This window comes from Propithecus coquereli, unplaced genomic scaffold (assembly GCF_000956105.1).
Source record: "Propithecus coquereli isolate 6110/MARCELLA unplaced genomic scaffold, Pcoq_1.0 Scaffold157, whole genome shotgun sequence".
Classification (NCBI taxonomy): Eukaryota; Metazoa; Chordata; class Mammalia; order Primates; family Indriidae; genus Propithecus; species Propithecus coquereli.
The window spans coordinates 4,705,744-4,731,357 of record NW_012140191.1 but is presented as its reverse complement, the minus strand read 5'-3'; the positions used below and the strand labels follow the sequence as shown (position 1 = coordinate 4,731,357).

General features: G+C 42.7%; 1 protein-coding gene across 1 annotated transcript in view; it reads right to left on the bottom strand.

Moving 5' to 3' along the window:
* Positions 1-25,614, bottom strand: part of PKP4 (plakophilin 4) — a 227,550-nt gene that overhangs the window by 11,771 nt on the left and 190,165 nt on the right. Inside the window, exons 12-17 of the mRNA XM_012640776.1 lie at positions 12,766-12,949; positions 9,533-9,650; positions 7,913-8,104; positions 7,556-7,729; positions 4,419-4,569; positions 695-890 (exon numbers count right to left, since the gene is read on the bottom strand). Of these exons, the coding sequence (XP_012496230.1) occupies positions 695-890; positions 4,419-4,569; positions 7,556-7,729; positions 7,913-8,104; positions 9,533-9,650; positions 12,766-12,949 (1,015 nt within the window). The remainder of the gene's footprint in view (positions 1-694; positions 891-4,418; positions 4,570-7,555; positions 7,730-7,912; positions 8,105-9,532; positions 9,651-12,765; positions 12,950-25,614) is intronic.

The following is a 25,614-nucleotide window of genomic DNA, read 5'->3' as shown; positions in this document are numbered from 1 at the left end:
CAGGAAAATGGTGCTCCCTAGATTTTCTTCATCCTGGCATTTCTGATTCTTCTGGGGGTTGGCATGATCACTTGTGGCTTTAGAGACTGCTATGGTCTGAATGTTTGTGTCCCCTGTAAAATTCATGTTGAAATTCTAACCCCCAAGGTGATGGCATGAGGAGGTGGGGCCTTTGGGGAGGTGATTAGGTCATGAGGTAGAGCCCTCATGAATGGGATTAGTGTCCTTATAAAAGGCACTGAGAGAGACCTTCCCCCCCTTTCACCATGTGAGGACACAGCTAGAAGGTGCCCTCTGTGAACCAGAAAGGCAGCCTTCACCAGACACTGAATCTGTCGGCACCTTGATCTCGGACTTCCTAGCCTCCAGAACTGTGAGAAATAAGTTTCTGTTGTTTATAAGTTACCCAGTTCATGATATTTTGTTATAGCAGCATGAACAGACTAAGACAGAGACAGAAACCAGGAGTGAGGGTGTTACAATAAAGTAAAAACTAGAGAAAGGTTGTATGACAGAAAATGCCTCTCCCAGAATAACAGGCTTTAACTGCTGGAGACTGTTTAGCTTGTCAGCGTATAAGAAATGCAAAAATAAGACCTTCTCAATTGGAAAGGGATCCTGGAACAAAGGCCTTCTCACAGGACAATCACAAGAACCAGAAGCCTGCGCCCGCCCCTCCGCACCGCAGACTTGCCTGTCTCCCCTGCCTTTGGTTATGTTCACCAGCTTCTCTATGCCTCCCGAGTCGGCCAGGGCTTTGGCATTCTCCATGTTTTTGCTGGTGACCTCGTGCAGAGCACAGCAGATGGCTGCCATGGTCTCGTCAGACAGTATGCTGGGGCCATTGCCACCGGGAAGCCGGTTGACCAGGTCTCGCATGGCATATTTACCTGCAAATCAAAAGTTTAAGTTATACTTTTAGAAGGTACTAGGTTTTTGTTATTGTTGTTGGAAGATTCTGACAGTGTGTAGTCTCTTAAAAATAAAACCTCAAGAAAGACAATAACAGGAAAAAGAAATCAAAACCCACGGCAAAGAAGAAAAGGACACATGTAATTGTTAAGGGGAAAGCTAGCATTAACTGCAACGCTGTTGAAGAAATGATTGGTTTGTAAAACATTACTATCAAATGCTGCAAGAAAATGTAAATCAGTGCATAAAATTGGGTAGACTAATGAAGCTGCTTTAGTTCAACTCTTTTCAATAACAGCAAGTAATGAAGGAATTATGATAGTAAATTTTATTCTCAATTAAATTCCTATGCATCAAAACTATCTCAATTTCCTCTTAAAGCTTTATGAAATGTATCTTTAATCTAGACCAAGTAAGGCTGCCAAACATTACTTTTTATGAAATCTTTGTGGATCTTCACATGTGACCTGGGTATACTTATAAATTTTTATCAAGCTGAGGGTGTCTATCAGCCGATCTGACATCAGTAGGGACAACATGTTGGTATCTTTAAAAGACTTTGAGAAGAAGGAACGTTGTCTTCAGACACTGGCTTTCTCTCAGTGCATCCCCGTGTTTTCTGGGAATAACCCCTTTTTAACTTGCACTAGGATTTTCTCTCTCCAGCGAGGAGCATTTTTTACCCAGATGGAGCACTCCTGGACTCCTCCATGAATAACTTTTTCTTGTTTCCCTATGAAGATTCATCTGCGCCCCTCCCAGATTCAGTATTTGGCTCTAATTTACCCAGCACTTCTATACCTAAGAACCTTCCCCTTCTCGGATCCCCACTCTCTTCACATCCATCACCAGCACTAGCAATGGACTTCCTTGCCAGAGCCATTTTTAACAGAGAAACACTTTTGTCACTTCACAGAGCTTACTGCACACTGAACTGAGTTGGTCCCACTCGGCAGGTTCTGAGGGGACCGCCAGGCTCAGTTGCACACAGGCAGAGTGAGCTGCCTCATCCTAAGTCCCGGGAGTGCCATTTAAAGTTGTGCCTTAGCAAAATGAAAAATTATATGTGATGGACCTTTTGGTCATTCATGAGTATTCAAAATCACCAGTGCTAACTTGTCATCTGTTCTCAAATATCACATTTATCTTGTGGCCTTACAATGTCATCACTGTTTTTCCACTGTTCGTAACAGTGTTTGCTGCGAGGAAGCTGGAGCCTTCCCTGTGACATGCTGCAAATTATGCAGTGTGCAGTCAGGGCCTGTCTTCTGCTGCTTACCATTGGACATAAATAGATCTTTAATAAGAGCCCCATTTAGCATCTACTCGATTATTAGCATGGGGGAAAAAACTAAGAAAATATTTACTCGAGCTTTAGTTAATTTCTTTTGTTTGTAGTGTAATTATTCTAGTTTGTCAGCTGGTAATTGAAATTGAAAAAGCTAGAAATAATCTCTTTTTGGAGAGGAGTATGAGAAATTTGGTATCTATAAAGAATTGCTTCAATAGCTATGAGATTCCCCTAGCCTTGTCTTAGTAAGAACTTTATTATTATTGCTTTATTATTATCCTGGGAGACAATATGCCTATAATTTTAATAGCAAAAATTTTACTTGTGTCATTTTTTTTTTTTTTTAAGAGGTGGGGTCTCATTCTGTCACCCAGACTGGAGTGCAATGGCATGATCATAGCTCACTGTAACCTTGAACTGCTGCCCTCAAGCGATCCTCCCACCTCAGTCTCCCGAAGTACTGAGATTAAAGGTGTGAGCCACTGTGTCCAGCCTTGTGCCATCTTTTAAGGAAACCAACGTGTTGTCCCTACTGGTGTCAGATGAGCTGATGGACACCCTCAGCTTGACAAAAATGTGTTACTGTGCCAGGCCTCCTATATTACCTGTGTCTTCTATGAGTTGCGGAATATGATAGGACATAAGATGGGCAAACCATTCATTTTTTAGCATTAAGAATGCTCAGATTACAAAGAATTCCTTTGCTTCTTATAAGAAATTCAAACAATACAGATATAACAAAAATAACTTTAAAAAACCCTCTCTTTAGGGACCTAAGGGATTTCTCTCAAGGAAGTGTGGGAACTGAGAGTTACAGCACATCTACTAGAATCAGGCACAAGCTGGACTATAAACAGGGCGGCGAGGAACTTCCTTTTCTCTCCGTGGGGGATGATTTGGCTCAAAGGCATGGTGTGTTAAGGGCAGGTTAATCTGGCAACAATTTAAAATAGCAATTTTGCCAGGCACTGTGTAAAGGGCTTTCCCATTTAATCCTCACTGCAACTCTTTACAGTAAATATTATTGTCCTTGTTTTCTCTCCCTCTCTCCCATCACCGCAGGCATATATATATATTTTTTTATTTCAGCATATTATGGGGGTACAGATGTTTAGGTTACGTATGTTGCCCTTGCCCTCCCTGCCCCCCTAAGTCCGAGTTTCAAATATGTCCAACCTTCGGGTGGTGCGCATTGCACTCTTTGTGTATCGCAGGCATATTTTAATCTAAGTTCAATACAGATTCACATGAATCCACACAAGCTCTTGTCCCAGTTCCCCTCCCTCTCCCCTGACCTGTCACCAGCTGTGGCACTGGCGTGGAGCTTGGCGGTTTGTAAGGGGCTGCCTTACCCTCTCTCATTTCCTCCTCACAGCGAACCCAAGATCAGGGCAGTAGGCACCACCAGCTCCTTTCATTTCCAGTCTAGATGAAGAAACTGAGCCCGTGTCGGGTTACACGGGACACCCCAGGTTGCACAGTGTGAGCAGCAGATCCAGGATTGAAGCTCAGGTCTATGCAGAGTCCTTGACCTTTTCTTTGGCCCACGCCCTGCCTGGGACGTGGCAATGCCCTGAAGGCAAGCAAGCTGCCGAGGGTGCAAAACCCACTCACCTGCCCATCCCTCCCTGCATGCATGTGCCCAGCCTCCCTTGTACAAAAGTGAGGGCCTCCTAAGGATCTGTGCCCCCAGGGCCTTGCTTACCCTACCCTGACCCTGCCCTGGGAGGGAAGGAATGGCCTTGGGATAGTGGTTCTGTCCTGGGGTAAGCATTTACACAGATCTCAGAGAGAAAAGCTACAAAACAGTCACATGATTGCTTTTTTTTAATTTAGAACATGGTTGTATTGGTGAATTAGCGGATATCAGTCCAAAAATTGGAAAAGGAGAATTAAAAATGTTTTGTTACTCAGGAAATAGACCTCTCTTGGGAAACAGAGATACCAAATCTATTGTGGAGTGTTGTAATGTACAACTGAAATTGCTGGCTCTTCTGCAAATGTATCTTCCCCAATCAATGTTTAATTAATGAAGCCTGCCTCCTGCAGAAAAATAATGGTCACAAAGCAGGGGTACCCAAATACGCCAAGAGATGGGGGACTAAGGCTCGGTTGTTAATGATTTTAAATGTTATGTATTTATTAATGAAAAGAAGAGTTTTATAAATATTACGGCTGCTCTCCCCTTATAGCTCACCTCGTCACCAGAACATACCTATGAGCTCCTTGTTGCGAACATCTAGCGCCATATTCCTCAAGGCAGTTGCCACAGAAGAAACGACTCTATCGTTATCCATTCTCAGAAGTTCTACAAGGATGGGTAGCCCTTTTTCTTTTCGGACAGCTGCCCGGATATATGCTGCAAACTAGTGAGCAAAATAAGGCAATAAATAATATAAAACAAAGTTCCACTCTCATATGTTACTATTGCCTTAAAAAAAGATGTTTCCAAAAGATGAACTAATAGATTAAATGTTTTCTTTCCAATTGAAGATTAAATCTGTGGTGTCAGTAAAGAGAAAACTATAGTTTGGAGAAAGATAGGCTGGGATGACTGATTTAAAAAGAAATCCCAAAGCCTGAAAATCTCAAACCACCATCTGCCAGATATTTTTGTGCAGAAAAGAGAAGGCAGTGATTACTTTCCATCTCAGATACATAAACATGATTAAGGAAGGATCGTGTGTTTTCTCTGTAGTTGGTCCCATGCCAGGCCTAGAGGCTATAAATAGGTGGCAGAGATAGTAACCATCAGGGCACATTAAAGGAGAACCTGTCTCCATCCAGCCATTTTTTTTTCTATATTCCCTGAAACAACATTTAGAGTTCAGTAACCTGTCAAAGAGATTGCTTGGAAAAATCCCTTGCCTCAGAAGAAAGGGAATTCTCCAGAAACCTTAAGCATCATAATTCATACAGACTGGCAAAAAAGTAAGTATATTTGTGTGCAAAATGCATTCTCATTCAAGATTAGTTAATCTTGCTGCCTTTTTTTTTTTTTCATTTGCATTCAAGCAATTCTTTTGTGACTATGAGGCAACTCTGTACAGTGAGTCAGTTTGTACATCATATGAATTGGAAATGAGCGCTAAGTCATCAGTGAAACAACCAAAAAAAAGTAACATTAGAAAAACGGATCTTTAATCTTGTTTTAAGCTTTAATTGACATTTTTACCAATGCAGATCATCTTTCAAAATTTAGGATACTTGAAAGACACTGCTCATAAAACGTCTAATACTTTCCTGCTGTGGCCAAGACATGAAGACAAAGATCTACCAGCCCTTTGTATTATTTTGAATGTTAGAATATGTCATTGATCGTCCAGTTTCTTGAATACCAACAGAATAATTTTAATAATACGAATGGGAGGAAAAGATGCATTTCAAAGATCCTATTAACATTCCTCACATGAAATGACTACTCCTATTTTTCAACTCGGATGAAATCTACAGGGAGGAGAGTACATGACTTGCTATGAGGTAAAGTACTCAGGCAGTCTTATCAATTTCTCTCTCTGAAACCTGCAACAACAGAACCAACTCCTTCTGTTTCACTTGGAGACCGACCAGCAGAGCCCAGCCCGGCCCAGCCCAGCCCTGAGCACCTCCCTTCCGGAGCACTATAGTCATCACTGCTCCCCAAATAGCTTCTGATTTGATAACATCTGTGGCTATGATTATCTCATTTTCTTAATGAGGGTCCAATATTTTGACTCACTGTTTTAGAAACTTTTGAAATCACTTAAATATAATGTTTATATTTTAAACTAGCTTGCCATCTAACTTTCATTCACTAAATGATCCCAGACATCAAATTCTGAACGACTCAAATCACATCTATTTGAAGTATTGTCTTTTTTATTATCGCCAAGTAATCCTTTGGTCACAGAAGCTGCAGGTGAACACTGCTCTACAACATAAATATTTATGTGCTGGGAACTGCCTTCGGTCCTCCACACTTACTATTTCGTTTAATCCTTACAATCGCCTCATAATGTAGGCATTAATATTAACTTCACTTTACAGATGATGAAGCTGAGGACAGAGATCTCCTAGGCCCCAGCTAGTAAGTAGAGGGGCCAGGATTCAGCCAGGTGGTCCGTCTCCAGAGTTGGCACTTAAACACCAAGTTATTAGCACTTTAATTAGGGACAACAACAAAATAATCACATTGGCTTAGACCATAATTATCTGTATTTATTCAATATAGCAGCCACCTGTGTGAAACAACCATACCTAGGCCTGTCAATGCTTTTCACTATCATGGATAATACAGTCACCAAAAGATTCTCATTTTGGGTGGTGGCAGGGGGCAGGGGGAGTGGTGGTGAGGGGGGAAGTGGCCAAAAACAAGCATTATAATAACTACTAAAATACCCTTGTCAGGAAATTTCTAGAGATTGGAAATGTTTCAGATAGGGACTGTCTGGGAAGTTGCTAGATGACATTTAAAAAGTTCTGAGAACTTGCTTATAGTGGTCATAAGAGGAAACCACCTTCAGTTTTCATAGTCTCACATCTACAAGGAGATGTGGAAATTTAGATATGTTCTGCAAGTGTCTGGGAAAGAACAGAGTGGTCCACCTCCTTCCCCCACAGCACTGCCCACCCTGCGCTCCAATTCGGGCTTCATTGTCTCTCCCTGGATGCTGCACTGGCTCCTAAATGGACCCCCGGCCTTGACTTTTCTCTTCCCGAGTCGACCTTCTGCATTGCCACAGAAGTGATCCAAGTGGCATCCACGTCAGCCTGTCTCTCTCAAACTCTTTCAGTGGCCCCTCTTGTCTGCAGGGTAGGTCCCAGCTCCTGAAGCCCGGCCATCAAGCCTGTCCATGCTCCACCCTGGGCCACTCCCCATCCTGCCTTCAATGTCCCAGTGAGCAGCCTGTGGTCTCAACCCACATTGTCCTCTCCTCTCCTAACCGCAGGGCTTTTCTCTTGTCCGGTTTTCTTGATCGCACCCCAACCTCAGATTCTGCCGGCTTAACTTTCCTCATCCTCAAAGACTGAGTTCGGGTAGCATGCCTCTGCAGGAAACCTCCCCACCTCCTTGTCCTCCTTTTCTTGGCCTCCCCTTGCCCTGCTCAGCGGGCTTAGATGTCTTCAAGATCCCGCAGCACAGACATCCTGTGGATTCTACACGGTGCTGACATGACCTGTTTTCCCACCAGCCTTTGGTTTCTCCCAGGGAGGGAAGATGTCGTCTTCATCTTTGGATACCCACAGCAACTGCCTGTCTCCCTTTCTTCTCTCCGTCTGTTTCACAGACAAGCTCTAAACACCTCTTACACATTCGTGGCTGATCTGACTGTAAAGACAGAAAGCAGTGTGGACGAGTGGATGACATCCTACCTTCCAGTTGCCAGCAGAGAGGTTCTGGAGAGATCCGGCAGAGCCTTCCAAGGTGGCTGGGTTGGAACTTTCTGCTAGAAGAGTCAGATATGGTTTTACCACTGATGGGTGCCACAGCATCTCCACCCCTTTGGGGGACTTTGACAGTCCTGGGATAGGACCAACTCCATCCCACTGAAAGACAAACAGCACACATTAAATGGAAGCAAAATGAACATGATCTCCAACACATAAAAATATTCATCTTCGCTGGACTCAGCTGTTATCTATGTAGAAATTTTGTTTCTTGCTAAATATGTAATTTATCACTCCCAGAAAAATGAAACTTTGGAGTTTCATATGAAATAAAATGCTAACTTGATCCTCTTGTGGAGTCCTCTTTTTCTTTTTCTTCTTTTTCCCCCAGCAGCTTGGCTCAGAGTCTTTGCTGGGAGACTCTTTTCCCAGTAGGTCATCCAGTTCGTTCAGCCCCAGCAGCCGGGCCTGAGGGACCTCCAGTTCCAGCCGATAGGACAGGTTCCTCAGGGTGCACACGCAGTTCTCCACTGTCTGAAACCCAACACGGAGTACAATTAAACACATCTCAGCACGTGAGAGCAAAGTGCTTCTGTACTGAACACTACTGAGAGGAAATAAATGGAGAATATGAAAACTACCTTTTATTTACGGGAACCTGAAACAATCCAGAGAAATAATTATGACTGTAGAGTTTTGGGGGATATTCAAATGACAGGGTACAGAGCCATCGTTGGCATGGCCGGGATCTGATTCCGTGCTAATGGGCAAGGCTGCGGCCCGGTGTTTCTGCTTCAGTCGGCAGCAGTGCCCGACTGCACTCGAGATTCCAGGACCTCGTTCCCTCCGACCACTGCAGACCATCAGCGTGACAACAGGTGCACCAACTCCCTCCCTGGTGACAGCCCTGCCCTTAAGCTGCACCTCTGCCTCCTCCTCAAGCTCCCAAGTCTACCCTCTGAGGAATGTTCAGTGATTTCTTGCTCTGTTGACATTCACCTTCTGTCCACGGTCTTTTGTTTCTTAAACTCTATATCACATCTCTAATTGGGAGGCTGACTGTCACTTCAATTGAGCGTCTAAAACCAAGCTCAGCACTTGCCTATCCAGCAAGTTCCCTTTTCCAACCTGCTTATTCCCCTCAACTCCATCTGCAGATCTTTTGGTCCAAGGAGGCTCCAGTAAAAACTTGGCTCTCACCTTGAACTTCCCCCAACCTTCTCCCTGGGCCTACCACTCATCACTCTTTTCTCTCTCAGATGCATCTTTACAACCCAAGACCTACGAACAGCCTCTCCTAGCCAGGTCCAGCCCGACATCTTGTGCTTGGCCTGCCTTGGAACTCCTGACTTTTAGTCTGTCCTTTCTGTTTCTTCCCACCTCTCAGCCCCCAGGGAAGAGCCTAGATGGTTGTCACAGCTGACAGATGATGAGCAGAACACTCTGCTCTGGCAGGGACGGAGAACAGGAGGGGAGGGAAGGGGCTTTTGCCGGGAACAGACTGAGCAGCAGGGCACAGCAGCAGGGTGCAGAGAGGTGCAGCCACAGTTAGTGCTGCGGTGGGGGCTACAGACTGCACCGGGGCAAGAAGGGCACAGAGGTTGGGGGCATTTAGTGCCTCACCAGGAGCTTTTACTCAGTAGGTACTCAAATACAGATGGATCTGATTCTGGGGTGGGGGATACAGAAGCGGAGGAAACAGTAGCAGGGCGATCACCTTGAGAATGAGCCCAGGAGAGCCACAGAGAAAGCCAAACCTGGCATCAGTTCCTTTACCACACTGAGTCATCCTGTGCTCGGTTCTAGGTCTATTTTCTTAAGTCATCATGTCCCTGTCAACCTGTAATTTTTAGAGACTTGCCCTGTGATCTGGAGCGCAGCCTCATGGGGAGAGAATCACTGGCATGCAAACAGTGGCGTTAGGCGCCTGTCGTCATCTCACGCGGCCAGGTGGGCACTGACCTTGCTGTCGTAATCGGATGTGTTCACACACGTGTGGATCACGTACAACAGCGAGTCCACCAGCCCCTCACAGGACCGCATCTGCTTCCGGGCCTCCTCCCCCGCGGAGCTGAGGTTCCTAAATGGGTGGAGACAAGGTAGGAGCTGCTGAGATGAATGATGTACCCATCAGCCACGTACTCTTACCTTCATGATCGAGAGAACAGACCACAGACGGCAGCCATTGAGGCTTGGTGTGAGGAGGCATTTTGGAGCTTGCATTTTAACATCCCAAAAGCTCACAATAATGACCAACTCCCTCTTATCCACAGAAATGGAAAGGGACCTGCGCATGTGGACTTTAACTGTACCTCTCTCACGACATGTCACTTTCCAACCCCCGAATGTAATTATTTAGGGGCCTATCCTCCTCAGCTTCCTCATAGGTACAAAGGGGAAAATAACAGTAACTACCATACAGGGTTGTTGTGAGGAGGAAATGAGCTGTACATATAAAGCAATTAGAAAAGTGCCTGCCACATACAAGGCACATGTGTGTTAGCCGTGGTGGTTATTTTTAGACATGCTTTACCTCCCTCGTTAGGCCATAACGTCCTTGCAGTTACCTGTGCGTATTATAATGTTTTGCACATAGGAGGTGGTCATTAAATGTTTCTTGATGTGTTCAGAGGAAACAAAAATTTCAGGTTAAACATGGAGATTTGCTTATGTTAAAATTTTTCTCATCTTTTCAATTATAAAAAGCCCTAAAAATTGTTTTGGGTCTCATCCATTTTGTAACTTTTGATATCAATTTGCTTTCATAAATGGATACCAAGTTAGGATCTATTTTAGGTCCCATTAACAAGGGTTCTAGGCTAACTCTGTTAGACTAGATAAGGGGGATTGGAATGACTTTTCACCTTTGCTTTTTGGGGCCAGAAAGACACTGTCACCTGTGGTCCCTCTCTGCTCTTAACTTGGGTCACCTCTCAGCAGCACTCAACAGCCGACCTCTTTCTTTCCTCTGCGGACATCTGAGACCCTAACCCTGCTCTGGTTTCTCTCTCACCTCGCTGGTTCCCTTTCTCAGCCTCTCCTGCCCTCGGGTTCCTCCAGGACAGCCCCAGCACTCTCCTTTGGTCCCTTCTCATCTTTATCTCTGTTCTCTCTCAGGTGTGTCCTTCTGCTCCTTGGCTTGCATGCAACCTATGGACCCGTGACTACCGAATGTCTGCCTGTAGCCCTGACCTTTCTCCAGAACTCCAGGCTCATTTATCTAGTTGTTTTCTTGACATGACCACATGCTTAGCTAACCATACTTCTTGAAAGGGATGTGGTCAACACTCTCCACTGCTCACCCCTCCAGCCAGTCTCTTACCCCCACTCCACCCCCATCTCATCAAGAGCATTTTTGTTTTCAGTTGATCCAGCCAAAGATCTAGGTGTTATCCTTATTTCGTCCCTTTTCCTTATCCCTTATGTTCAATCCATTAGCAAGTCTTGTCAGCTCTTCCTCCACAAAATAACCAAATCTGCCTACCTCTAGGTAGCGCCCTGGTCTAGGCCACTCACAGTTTGCCTGGGTCACTGCAACGGCCTGATCTTCCTGTCTCCACTTCTGCCCACACTCAGCCTTCCAGCCAGAAACCAGCCCCATGATTCCTCTACTCAGAACCATCTGATGGCTTCCTATGGCACTTGGAATAAAATGCCAACTCCTTCACCTGACTTAGAAAATGCTACATGATCTGGTACCACTTTGCCCTTTGTTCCCTAAGCTGCAGCTGCAAGCTCGTTCCTGCCCCAGAGTCTTTACAGGAACTGCTCCCCTGGCCTGGAACACTTGTCCTCCTGAGCCCAACCATCAATGAGTGGCTCCTGTGGTGGTTCAGATTTCACCTCCTTGAGAGACCACCTGAGTAACCACCCCTTAACCCTTACATCACCCTACTTATTTTTATGGCATCTGCTGTTATTTTGTTTCCTTATTTGTCTGTCTTGCCAATAGAATGTGGTCCCATTAGAGCAGGGACCTAGTCTGTCTGGCTCATCACTGGTCTCACACAGAAGGCATTCATCAAATGTTTACAGCCCAAACCACTGGAGAAGGCGAGGGTGTGTCCTGCCCCAGGGCTTTCCCTGAAGCTCAGCCCAGGCTGAGGAGCGATCACACCTCTGTGCATTCCGGTGGGGAGAGGATGAGATACTTCCTCAGATGATTAGTAGGTCACATGACCCACTCTGCACAGGCTTCTGAGTGAAAGGAGTTGGCCTGTTTTCCGGGATCCTGACTCTCATCTTCTCTCCCATCCCCCGACCCCTGACCTTTCCCCTGACAGGGGCCGATAGCCACCTGTCACAAGGAAGGTGCCAGCCTCCAGAGCAGCTGCACAGGTGCCTCCCTCTCTTTCAGGCTCTCTGTCCCAGAGATGCTTAGCCGTCTGGACTTAAATACCATTCATTAAGTGCTCCCTCTGTGACACCGCACTAAGTACTTTCCATGCGCACCTGCTGACTCCTCACAACTCTGACGCGGTATTATGAACCTTATCCTAAAGATGAGGAAACTGACGCTCCAAGTGGGACCGGAGGCCAGGCTGTCTGAGGCCTGAGGCTGTCCTCCCTGTCACCGTGCCACTCTGCACCGAGGCTTCTGTTTCCAGTTCCCAGGGCATTGTAAGGCTGGCGAATGGGGTCCAAACTGAGCTGATGAGTGTTAATAGCAAATAATGAGCTGTACTGTGTCCACATAGGAGAGGCTTTATAGATTTTAAATGCTAAAGGTAATGACTAAAAAAGTAGAATTTGGGCTCATTTTCGTTTTTTAATAAAACTAAAACCCAATGATTGTTTAAATCACACACCTATTTATACCCCTTTGAAAACAAAAAGGTTTTAATCATCATATTTAGAATTTAAACAAAAATGAGGCTGCAAACACATTAGCAATCAGAATGTGATAACCAGAAAAATGCTGTTATAAGTGAAAAACACTGGAATTTTGGCAGTAATCTTAGACTGAGAGGGCCTTTCTGAATAATTCACAGAAGAGTCATTTATAAGATAACTTTTTTAAGGCCATCAATCTGTGCTTGTGTTTTTCTCACAAAATAACAAAGTCAGTGGCCTAAATTTTGAAACAAAACTGGAAACCTAGATAGACATTAATAAAGTAAGTCCTCCTAAAATCAATTTACCTCTGGTTCATATCATTTAGTCACAGGATTAACTGAAAAGAATAAAGAATTTACCTCAGGCAACCTGTTGTGTTACGCAGAACTAGTGAAGTCTGAAATTTAATTTTATGATCATCATCAAAAGAAGAGTTATTCCATCCAGAATGTGGAACGATCACAGTGTTTGTTAAGGTTGAGAGAGCATCTCGAATGATTGTCATCTTTACAGCATCACATGAGGATAAATTCCAAAGAACTCCTAAGAAATGAGATTTCAAAAATCACATCAATGGTTAGAGATCCTGCATTGTTAGAGATCCTTCATTTAGAAATGAAATAAACACGTTAGCCTTAACTGATAGAAACTCAGGCTGTTCCAAACCTAATCTCTGACCCTGTCTGGTGGGGCCAGTGTTCTGCTCTGCACCTGTGCCCACCACTCTCCTCTTTCACTTGGCTTTGACTTCTGGACCTTGCTGGTTTTGTTTCCTTCATTCTCCAAGGGCTTCCACCTGTTCTCCATTCCTACCCCACCATAGCTACAGCATTTCAGGCCCTCAGCCTCAGTAGTGCTCCATCTAGTTAGGTCTGGACTGATTCTCCCTTAAAGAGGGGTGGGCACAGGATGGGAGGGGGATTTGGACAGTTCAGAATCAGGAAGAGGAAAGGTCTTGCTTTATCTCTGAAAGCTTATTCTGTTCTTCTGTTAACCATGACAGACCTTTGCTTATGTAACTGCCTTGTGGCACCAATAGGTAGGGTCCTAGTATGAAGGCAGCACACACGGTAGGTGCTTATGAAAAGAGCTTAAAATCTATAGTCAGAGTGTTTCTCCAGGATTCTTATAAAATTGGCTATTTTCTCTTTAAAATGTTGTGGAGCAATGGTTTTAAACTGTGCTCCTAGATTCTGGAAGCTTTGCTGGACTCCCGTGGGGCAGCCATGTGGGGAGTTGGGGAGAATTGGCAGCAGGCTCCAGATGATCTCCACCCCAATTGACCCAGAGCAGCTCCATATTTACCTGTGCTCAGTATTGGGCTCCACTGTTTCTGTTTCAAATCTAAAAGACATTTGACAAGCACTATTATAGGGAAAGGTGTTGGAGGACTGATGACCACAGAAGGGACCTAGGAGCTAAGGATGAGAATTCTTGGGCTGTCTTGACCAGATAACAGGAGAAGAGAGTGAAAAGAGAAGAAAGAGTGGGTCAAGGCACAGAGGTGTGCGGGGTGGTGATGGATGCTGCCACAAATGTGGCTTTAACATTTCCTGCTAATGAGGCCAACCCAGGGCCTATATGCTCATCAATGGGGCCTACAGAGGCATGAGCCAGCCTCGGAGGCCATCAATGGGGAAAGTGTCATTTCCTAACCTCCCCCTGCTGCCAATTTTATAACATGTGATTCCTAATGCCATTGGCACAAATTCTCTTTCTCTAAAAGCCTTTCGAATTCATCACTCCACAAAATTCAACATGGCGGGAGAGCCGCATTTTTTAGTAAGTTGTTTTTTTTTTTTTTGAGAGAGGGTCTTGCTCTGTCACTTGGGCTGGAGTGCAGTGGTATCATCATAGCTCACTACAATCTCAAACTCCTGGTTTCAAGTGATCCTCCTGCTTCGGCCTCTCAAAGTGCTAGGATTACAGGCATGAGCCACTGCGTCCAGCCCCAATAAGCTACTTTCTACTTCACAGAATAAATGCATTCCAGTAAAGTTAACTGCAAGGCAAGGTTTATGGAAAGTAAAGTCTATCATATTACAGGTTATAAGTAAAAAATTAGATATACATAAAGAAAATTAAACAACCTGTGTCACAAACTTCAGGTGAAAACATGACTAAGAAGAAGCGTGGTTCTTTGGCACGTTGGATCCTGCAGTTGGTGCCTAGAAATTCTCTGGCTGCTGGCAGAAAAATCTGTTTTTGTTGTGTCTGCCTCTACTCCTGGCTACGTGTAAGACCTACTTCTGGCAAGAGGACATTTCCCTGATTTGAGGATTCCCCTGATTGTCTGTGCTGGTACTAGACTTTCGTCCTGCTCTTCCTTCTTCCCAGGCATTTAGAATGACCAGGGAAGTTGTACATCATTCTCCAGTTTACTCTTAGCCATTACATTTACTTGGGATTGGACACAGTATACACATTCATAAGTCAATGTAAACAATAGTAATGTCACCATTTGTGGTGGCCTTTCTTTGTGCCAGGCATTGTGTGCTTTACATAATACCTTAAAGAGTCAAGCTGCCTCAAATGAATTAACTTTCCCATTTCATTATTTTATAGGTTTGAAATTCTACAAGTTAATTTTTTAAAGGATGATGAGCATTTGTATTTCTAAATTTAATTTAGATTTAAATTCCATTAGGCAAGCATGAGGAACAAATGCCATGTCATCATTCATTCTTTTATGTTTTGTGGCACATATGCGGGACACATGGTAGGTAACTCAAACATATTTGTTGATGGACCCATTTTATATCCCATATTTGTTTTTAGATTTTCCTTTTATTTCCTGCCCGTCAGACTTAGCTTATAAGTATTACCTCCCATTTGTGCCTTTTCTTAAAACTGAGTATTCAGGAGTATCTTTAAGGTCTGTAACTATGGGGAGAGGGTCGGAACAATGTTCTGGATCTTCAATGAGATCCGTCAGCATAGTTTTGCCTGACTTTGGCACTGAAACCATCACGTTAGCTATGGGGAGAGAAGAGTCCTGCTGTCGCTCCATCTCCCAGAGTCAGAAGTGTTACACCGACATTCCAGAATCCCCATCCCTCTGACCGCAAAACAGAAAACAGCACTGTTGCCAAAATATAAAATGTAAAATTGTTTAAAAATATATAATCCCTCAGAAGACAGGCTGACTATGCTATCTTTTGGTCAACGAGATGACTTATTGATCACAACACCAGTCTACCAGAGAAATTCAGGCTCTTATTTCTGCGACTTCAAAAAAATGTTCAAAGTTATTCTTGACCAGAAAAAAGGAAAGCCTCTATTTTTGCGAAGTATGTGGCATTCAAGGGGCCCACACATAGGCAGCCTTATCATCCCGCCCTATGAGTTATATTATCCCTCTAATCCTGCACTTCACCACGTAACACAAAGAGCCACAACATTTGGTGTGGGTTTAACTAGCCATTTCAAACATCAAAGCAAGTCTCGAAACACTGGTTTTTCTTCCCCACTTTCTATTCCAAATACGAGATTATGTAAAGCCAAAGCAACCAGTTCTGATTAACAAATACTGAATGAAAATGATTCAATTAAACTTAAAAGCCTCAGATATGAAATGATTAATTTGGTTTTTATACTCAAAGCAAAAAGCACCACTCTTAAGACCAGAAATAACACCTGTGTGCGCTCCACCTCACTAATGCAGTAATAAAACAATGCTCTCTCCGCTTAGTCTGTCTCGTGTTTCATTTAATGGGTCAGGAAGAATCTTGGTAGGGCAGTAAGTAATGAACAGAAAATACACCGACTCCCAGATGTAGCAAGACTGATGAGAAAATGAAGAGCTGCAGGATTAGCATTCTCCATCAACATGATAAACCACCAGCTCTGACATCCTAATGTAAAATTTGCTTCAAAAAGATTTAGCAGCACACTCCATTATCTCCTGGTTCCTAAAGAGAAAGTTAAAAATAAACTAGAATTTGGTTTAGGAAACTTGAGGTTTTATTTAATTTGGAGCATTTAGCTATTTGTTGTGAGGACTAGGAATATAAATATACAAACTAATTTAGAAAATATTAGGGAATTTCATGCATATTTATTGTAGAAAATGCTGCTTATTCTCTACCACAGGAAAAAGTACACACCATTATGAGTAACCAATAATCACAATGAAACACTGCCAGGAGAGATGAAAGTTCATATTCCCCACAAAGAATGAATAAAGTAATTAAAATACCATTTCACATAAATCCTACGCCGCGCATTTTGAAAGAGTTCACATTTAAAACTAGCTTTGTAGCTATTCTAATGGCCAACTAATAATTTTATAGTCAAATTAGAAGCTGATTTCACTGATTAATTAAAATAATAGCAACTATTTGAAAAATGTATTTCTTAAGGGAAATTAAAAACCAATCAAACATTTGGAAAATGTGATTTCTCTGGTAGCATAAACACCCAACAGCTTACACATTTTTTTCCTTTTGATATGAAAGACAATCTTAAACCATTCATTTTTATAGAGGATTCAATTTATGCCCTGTTTCCTAATTATAAAAAAAAAGCGCTCATGGATATTGCCAAAAGAAAAAAAAAATAGCCAAAAACGTACCAGTGCACTTCAAATATCACCACTAGACATGCCCCTGCATTTCCTTTCATGCATTACCCTTGCTCTCAGTGCTCTCATTTCAGTCATGCTCCTTCACAACAACCCCAGCCTTGGGGGTATAAAGAACATTTATGAAGACAAAGAGATAACAGAGGTCCTGTGCCCACCCCATCTCCCTCATCCTGTCTAGGTACAGACAGCGTTCTGACAGGTGGCTCTCAGGCCTATGCTCCAGCTCTCCGGGGGCAGGAACATTGCTGTGTGTGTGTGTGTGTGTGTGTGTGTGTCCCCTCCTGGCAGTTCTGTATCTATGGGTTCAGTACTGTGTGTATGCACCCTATAAGCATTTTTGAAAAATGGGGATATAAATATTACATTCATAGTATAAATATAATAACATCAGGACTCCAGATTGCATACAAAGGCCAGGGGGTTTGTGTATGTCGTCAACCCACAATCTGCTGACAACAAGGTAGGACAGTGGGCCTCTGACCCGAGGGCCCCTGCCTGATCCTAGCACATGCTTCCATCATTACTCCCTCCACAGTCTCCAGCTGACATACTCAGGATCTAGCAAAAACTCATTTCCATTTCTTCTCTCTGCAGCTGCCTCTGAAGTTCTCCCATTAGCCCCAGTGGGGTTTTTATAAACCTCTGTGGCCTTTTGTTAGGAAGACAGTAATGTCAAGATGCTATGGTGACTATATCCTGTCATAATATGGCTATCTGCCACCCCCTGCCAGCCTTAAAGCCACACGCCTCATACCTTTTAGATTCACGTTAGTTCTACCCATGCACAGTATGGCCCTGCGCTGCCCAGGGTGGCAGCCATCAGCCACATGTAGCTACTGAGCACCTGAACTGTGGCTAGTCCAAACGGAGAGGTGCTGTTAAGCATAAAATACACACTAGATTATGAAGACTTGGTATGAAAAAAAATGAATGTAAAATCTCATTAATAATTTTCTATTCCTTAAAAGTTGAAATGATACTTTGGAACTATTGAGTCAAATAAAATACATTATTAAAACAAATTTCACTGTTTTCTTTTTCCTTTCTTAATGTAGCTACTAGAAAATTTAGAATTACATACGCGGCTCATATTACACATCTATTGGGCAGTATTGGTAGAGACACCTGCTCATCTCATGCCAAACTCCAAGGGAGACATACAGGTGAGCTGTCTGCTCTCAGGAGGCCTTAACATGAATCGTTACACCACCAGGCAGTTGTGGCAACGGGTAGGAAGGGCAATGGGCACGGCTTGAATACCCTGCATGCCAGCGCTCCACATTCATCGTCACAAAACCCCAGCAGTAGGTGCTGTGATTATCACTGGGGAAGCAGGTATGTGACAGAGGTGATTTGCCTGGAGACATTGAGCAGGAAGGAAGCAAGTCGCTCTGGCTCCAAAGCCCACACTCACTCAATAGCATGCTGCCTCTCCCTGGAGGTTTCTCAGAGTGTGGGAACTTCTGTCTGGGAGAATCAGAGCCCCCACATTTGAGCTGTGAATGTGTGAGGGGCAGAGGCCAGGGAGACGCAGGCTGGGCGAGGAGCTCTTCAGGCAGCCTGTAGCAGCTCGGGCTGGCCTGACAGGTAGGTGCAGGGACTGCAGATTTGGAGGGGCAGGTGGGGAAGTCTGAAATGCAGGCTTGGGTGCTAGCCTGGGGATGACAGGGAGGCTGATGGGCCGGGAGGGAGGTGACGAGGACCTGAAGGGGAGAGGAGGTTGTGGGAAGCCAAGTGCAGAGGGAGTGCTTGCAATGAGAATCTGGAGCCTGATGCAGGCTGAGGGTGGCATCAAAGACGAGCCGGCAGTTTGCGTGTGTGTGAAAATCTGGTGCTGGTAACAGAAATGGAAGGAAGTCAAGGGGGTGGTGGGAAGAGAGCAGTGCCATGGGAAATGTCTACCATGTGTGGCTCCAGGCTAATCACCCAAGCTCTCCACCAGAACTGAATGCTGTGAGCAAATTGCGAAAGTGAAGTGGAATCAAAATAATGCGGAAGCAATTATTATGAGAGAGGAACAAAAGTACTGCCCTCAATTATAGAAAATGCCTTTCTCTGCATAAATTCTGAGGAACAAGTCATGTAGTATATAATCATTCCCAGGGTTCCTAAGATGCCACCATGTGAGCAGAGGCTGCCGAAACATGTGCAGTGACCTGCAGGGCTGCTCCTGGCTTAAAGGCATGGCTCGTGGCTTTCTCCTTCTGTCCTCACGGCCACTCAAGGCCTGCTGCTGTATTCCCCACTGGCTGGCACAGCTGGCCGTCCAGGTGGTGGGCAGTTCTGCTGGCCCAGCCAGAACATGTGCCTACCTTGCTTACCTTAGTGCTCCCTGGGATTTCCTGCACACAGCAGATGCATAATAATTGTCGGGGATGGGAGAGCTCCCTCAGGCCTAGCTGCATGCTGAGAGGTTACTACCTTGGGTTTCAGGGGCAGCGTTGAGTGTGCTCAGGTGGTCTGAGGGAAGGAAGCGTCCCAGGAGGGAGCTCTGTGGAAGTGAAGACCTGGGCTGGCCAGAGGCCGCACAAGGTGGGCCCAGCCTGCGTATTCCGTTTGAAGAGGATTGCTCCCGCCGCTGAAATCTCTCCCCAGCTCAGGGACATGACAGATCTTTAGTGTCTTTAGAGAACACAAAGGTTAGCTTGAGTTTCTGTGATTTTGCAGGCACAAAGGTGGATCACAGCACTTTTGAAAAGATCTATTAATTTCTAGAGATCCATTTATAGAATCACATTTACATTTCAACCTATTCTTTATTCTAGGTAATTTTGCCACTTCATGAGTATGTTGAAAGAATTAATGACATGATGTAGTTATACGGTCCTATGTTCCCTGACAAGGGAAAAGAAAATAAATAAGGTTACGATTCGGAAATGTTGAGAATGGTCCATATGGGATGCAAAGGGTGGTTCCTTCTGTTAGAGGAGCGTTAGTAAAAGGGAACAGATTATGCAAAAGGAAGTGGCAGTGAGGGTAGCGGCCCCCACCACCCTTGCTCTGACACGGAATTAGGTCATTTACACTGTCACAGAGATCTACCCGAGAAAGTCACCAAAGGCATATATTCCATAGCTGACATACGTGTGCCAGGAACACACTTGCTCATCTGTAACTGGACTATATCTTCAACCTAGCTGTCTGGTCACAGCAGAAGCTTAGAGACAAAGGTGCCTTCAGTCAGAAGCTGAAGACCATCAGATAGACTCACAGACTGCAAGCCATTTGAGGGGCCTGGTCTGCGGTCTCCAGGACATATTTGCTTTAGATCTTCTCTCCATATGCCTCCGCCTTGCGTTTACAGGCCATCTAGTTTACTGAGAGAGCATGTCATTTTGCTGGGAAATTCTACTCTGAGGGTTGACTACCCAAGTTCTCTATGTGACCTTCTCGGAGTCTCCCCACTTGACCGCTTCATTTTGCCTGGCACTGGGAAGCCTACACGCAAAATATAAGGTCATATTACACTTACAGGGTTGAATTTTTCATACTCAGACTGTAAATCTTAAAATACTCGCAAGATTAAAATCACATTTCAAAGGTTTTCCAAGCAAACTGAAACTTTATGATTATACCCTGATCACTAGATTGACGTGAGTGGGCTGATGGTGAAGTTCAAGGACATTTCTCTATAATCCTGGGTAAAACTCAGAAAGCAAAGGATATCATGGGGTTTTTTCTTTTTCCTTTTTGGTGGTAATTTGAAAGAACGAGGGAAATGACATTAGTACCCCCAGATTCTGCTTTTTAAAAATTTTTTTCTTTTTTTTTCCTATTTATTATGTATTTATTAATTATTTAAGACAAGGTCTTGCTCTGTCACCCTGGCTAGAGTGCTGTGACATCATCATAGCTCACTGCAACCTCAAACTCCTGGGCTCAAGCCATCCTCCTGCCTCAGCCTCTGGAGTAGCTGGGACTACAGGTGCACACCCAGATTCTGCTCTTGGTCGGCCCTTCTCAGTGGGCTGGGGCTGGGTGAGGGCAGGCAGGGGAGAGGTCGGGGGAGAAACATCTCCAGCCTATACATCAGAACTCAGCCTGGAGACTCACCGGCTCAACTTCCCTGGACCCTAGTTCCTAGTCTGTAATATGGGGTGCTGCATAGACGCTTTCTATAGGGACCTTTCCAGTTCAAAGTTCTCTAACTATGAATTAAGAATTGGTGCACTTATAATAAACTGTTTTTGCCTTGTTACCAATTAAACTTTTAAAAATTTCTCATTACCGATTTTTATAATTTGAAATGTTCTATAAGTGAGAGAGAGTGTTTCTGTTGTTATTTTATAAAGCACACCAAGTTGATAAGGATCTTTACGGATTTGACCTGGAAATGGGAAGGGGATATTGCTAGATTTCTGAAAATGACCCATGCAGCTCCCAACAGCTCTAGTGGCCCACAAAGGCAGGATAGAAAATAATAGATTGACTCCTCTCTGGACCAGAGAATAAATGGCTGTTTTGAAGGCATATTAATTAGGCCAAGGGGACATGTTTAGTAAACTGTTTCATCTGTAATAGCAAGTAACAATCCAACAGGCGTGTCCACCAAGCTCCTGCTCTTTGTGGTATGTAAGACCAATTCCTCCAGAATGTCCTGCTGTTCGCTAAACCTTAGCCTGGCCCATCTATGCTTCCTTAGTCTACAACTGTCATTTTCTTATTAATTTATCATTGAATTAGAAATATGGAGCTAATGATCAAGAAGAGAATATGCCTAATTTCATGTTCTGTATAGTGTCAGGAATCCATTGCTGGCATCCAAAAATTTCAAAGTAAACAGTGTGGAAATATTTTACTTAGCCATATGGATGAATAATCACTTGCTAAATTGGAAGGAATGTGAACATAACAGTCATATGAACAAAGTCTATTATTACTGAAGAACAAAGGCTACTTTTTGGTATTTAACACCAGTGTTAATGGAGGGCAACAGAAGTGTGATAGTCTGGGGACAGCTGGTGCATTAAAAAGCAGGCCTCCAGATTCTGCGCAATATCTTTAATGTCTATTGTTTTAAAAAATGATGCTTTCAGGAAACTCAATAACTTGAAACTCATATTTCCCAGCTTAGAAACACTATTTAATTATCTTGAACAAATGAGTTCAACATATCTTTTTTAGTGACAAGATGTTCCCATTTTCCATCCACAGTTTGTGGCCTAGTAGACATTCATTTTATAAACCAACTGGGGAACAACTATACTTCATTCAGCTTTCAACTTTACGCATAATAACGACAAAAAATACCTTTGGAATAAAAAAAATTACCCCAAGCACCCACATATATCAGCAATTACAAAGAAAAAAAAAGTTCATTAGGTTTCAACCTGGATAATGTTCAACACAATGAGGAAAACACAAGAATCATGTTAAATATTAGAGAAACATTTTAATTAACTATGACAGCCATATTGTCTTGGGAAAATATACTTGGCAAAAACTACTTTTTTTCCCCTCTGAAAATAAAGAAGTGGCCAAAAATACAGGCCCTGGGAAGTTATTACAGTTAAAGCAGAGGCAAGACATCTTTTTTTTTTTCCAAATATTAATAGCTAAAATTTCTACACTTAAGTAAAAATTGCCAAACTGAAACAAAGGGGATCAGGAAAAAAAGACTTTGGATTAATAACTGGGTTGAATTACTTAATATTAAGAATAAAAGAATACCTAGTTTCAAGGGGATAGTAATTTCTTCAAATTATATAATATTTTGAACACTACAGCTCATTGTGCTTCAACATTCCTAAGTTGACTATAATTTTCACTTAAGAACTCTTAGACCATAACTACAAAGGCAAAGTGTTGTGAGAGGTTGGCCAGGGCCCTGGTATTTGTGGATAACGCTGGCAGAACACTGAGATTTGGAAGGATAATGCTCTGCTTTCCAAGGGGATCTTTAGGAGATGGGAAGCTGATGGGGATACTGGGTGACAAGGTCACATAGCCCCCTGTTTTGTCTGCAGCAGACATGCTTTAATGAGGATGGTTCGGGGGGTACATGCTTTCCTGGTTAGGAGGGGTCCTGGTGGCTGGATCTAGAGTTCAACTGGTCCTCTTGTAGGGCCATTCCTAGGCAAAGTGAGCTCCTGAGGATTTGTGCTTCTTGCCTTCTCAAGTTACGTCATCTTGCTGCTTTTTAGACAACTCTGCTGCTCGGCCTTAACCCCAATAAGTAATGAGTTCAAGTACAAAATGGGTGTGGAAGCTGTACAGGGGATTCATGCGTTGGATGGCTGATTGGACAAAATGAATTTTGAGGTCCCCCAACCCTACGATTCTACAATTTAAAGATAGCTTATGACTTGAGGAAGAGTTAATGAAAAAAGAGCTCAAGCATCTCTTGATGTTTTTATGCTTTAAAACATATCAAGGATCAGTCACTCTTAAAATATTACTGAACATCAGTTAAGGTTAGTACCACTAAGTTGTAGGACTGAGAAATGTGAATAATTTTGTTGTCTTCATAAATCTTGGACTATAAATGTATGTACGTACACATACACAGAGAAGCAACCATGCTAGATTTATATCGTGACTTGGTAGTTTCATATTAGCTAGACAATGTTGACATATAAATCAAACCCAGGCCAACATTTAGCCTGTGGAGTTGGAAAATCACTTCTGAAGTCCTCTGGCCCAACTCCTTTACATACGGCAATCAAGCTAAGTGTTTACACACTAACCACTCTCATTCCAATGTTTGGGAGAAAAATCATAAGCAATCAGTCCACATATCAAAATAAATTATTAGTGGTAAAAGTATATAGTTATAGAGCAATTCTTAATTACCTTTACTCTGTACAAGTATGGCCAAAAATGCTTCTTAAAGTCCAAAAGCTGCTGGCATATTTTTCCAAAAGAGAAATATGAGAAGTTGTTCCTAGTTTTACACTGGAAATGATATCATCTATTAGGAAAACAGCTCTTTTTGAATTAGAAAATACTCTTATCCTCTCTTCAAGGTCAGGGCCCATACCTTAAAACGTCTGTGTTCTCAAAAACTAGTACTGCACCCACACAGAAATAAAACGTGGAAGAAAGCATCTAAATTAGCACTCAATTCCAGAGTGTGCCCCAGGTAAATTACTACATAAAAACCCTTAGTAGTAAAGTCTGGCTCTACTTCAAATAAATTTCATTTATTTTTAAATGTAAAAAAAAAAAATCAAACTTTCATGTCCTTTTCTTCTTGTTTATCACTAAATCTTACAAATTCCTTGACCTCAGCTCAGGAAAGGCACTGTAACAGTCTCTCCCAAGGAAAAACACTCAAGAAACAAAAATTAGAAAAGACTTTCCCTCCTGTGAGAAATCATGACAGAATAGAATAAAGTTGCCCATTAAAAATGTAAGGACCAAGCCATGATAAATCTGGCTAGTTAATCAAAAGACAGACAAATTTGAGTAGAAGCTGTGCTCCTAATGGCAGTTGTCCCTGGATCACCGCTGATCCCTCAGGGAGCAGTGCACACATCATTCTGCAGCCTTGCTGGCTGCACAGGTGTGTTACTGTGAGAAGATACCTGAACATGATGCAGTAAGTTCAAATTGATGGGAGGAGAAACATCAAACAAGGACAGAAAGCACACATGTACTGCAAATAACTCTGGCTCCTATTCTTCTACTTAGCTTGTTCTACTTTTCATTTTATATATACACACACACATATGTATAAATAATTTATTATTTGGTACAAGAGGGTGAGATGCCTCAAAAGCATTTTATGAAGTGGAAGTATATACTAATAAATCAATATGTAATTTAGAAGTGCTAAGGCAAGTTCAAAATACATTAAGGCAGGCAGTCCATTCGAGAGATTAAGATTACATGTGAAGTGTATTCTACTTTTAGTATGTAAATTTCACACCTTATTTGGAGTACAGGGGAATATTAAAGTTGTATTTTGAACATTAATATCTTATAAGAAAGTTGATTCCTCTTAAATATTGGATGCATGATGGTTTGTTATATTCCCAAGTGTTACTGAATTATATCTGACAGAACCTACAACTCTGATTTCATAAAGGAAGCAAGTGGGGAATGGGATTAATTTTGAAGAAATATTGTTAAAAAATTTTAAATTAAATATCTCAAGCATGAAAAACAGCCTAGAAAGCATAAAACAAAAAACCCAGGTATCCACCATCTAGCTTTGTCAAATATTAACATTTTATCTTATTTGTTTCAGATCTCTCTAAAGAAAGGGAGCTAGAATATATTTCCCAGTCCCATTTTCTTCCCTCCTCCTCAGAGGTAACCATTATCCTGAATCTATTTTTATCATTCCAATTAGAAATTTTAACTTTATTCCATGTGCATAGATCCAGAAATAATTTAGTCTCAATCTCATATATATTTAAAAATTTTATACAAACAGTATCATGCTGTAGTTATTCTGCAAATGTTTCTCAAGATTTATCTGATATTACTATATATAGCTCTAATGGGCTTATTTATTAATTTTAAAAAAATTATTTTTTAGAGATGAGTTGTCACAATGTTGCCCAGTAATGTTCAAAAATGTAAGGAAAACACAAGAATCATGTTAAATATTAGAGAAACATTTTAATTAACTATGACAGCCATATTGTCTTGGGAAAATATACTTGGCAAAAACTAC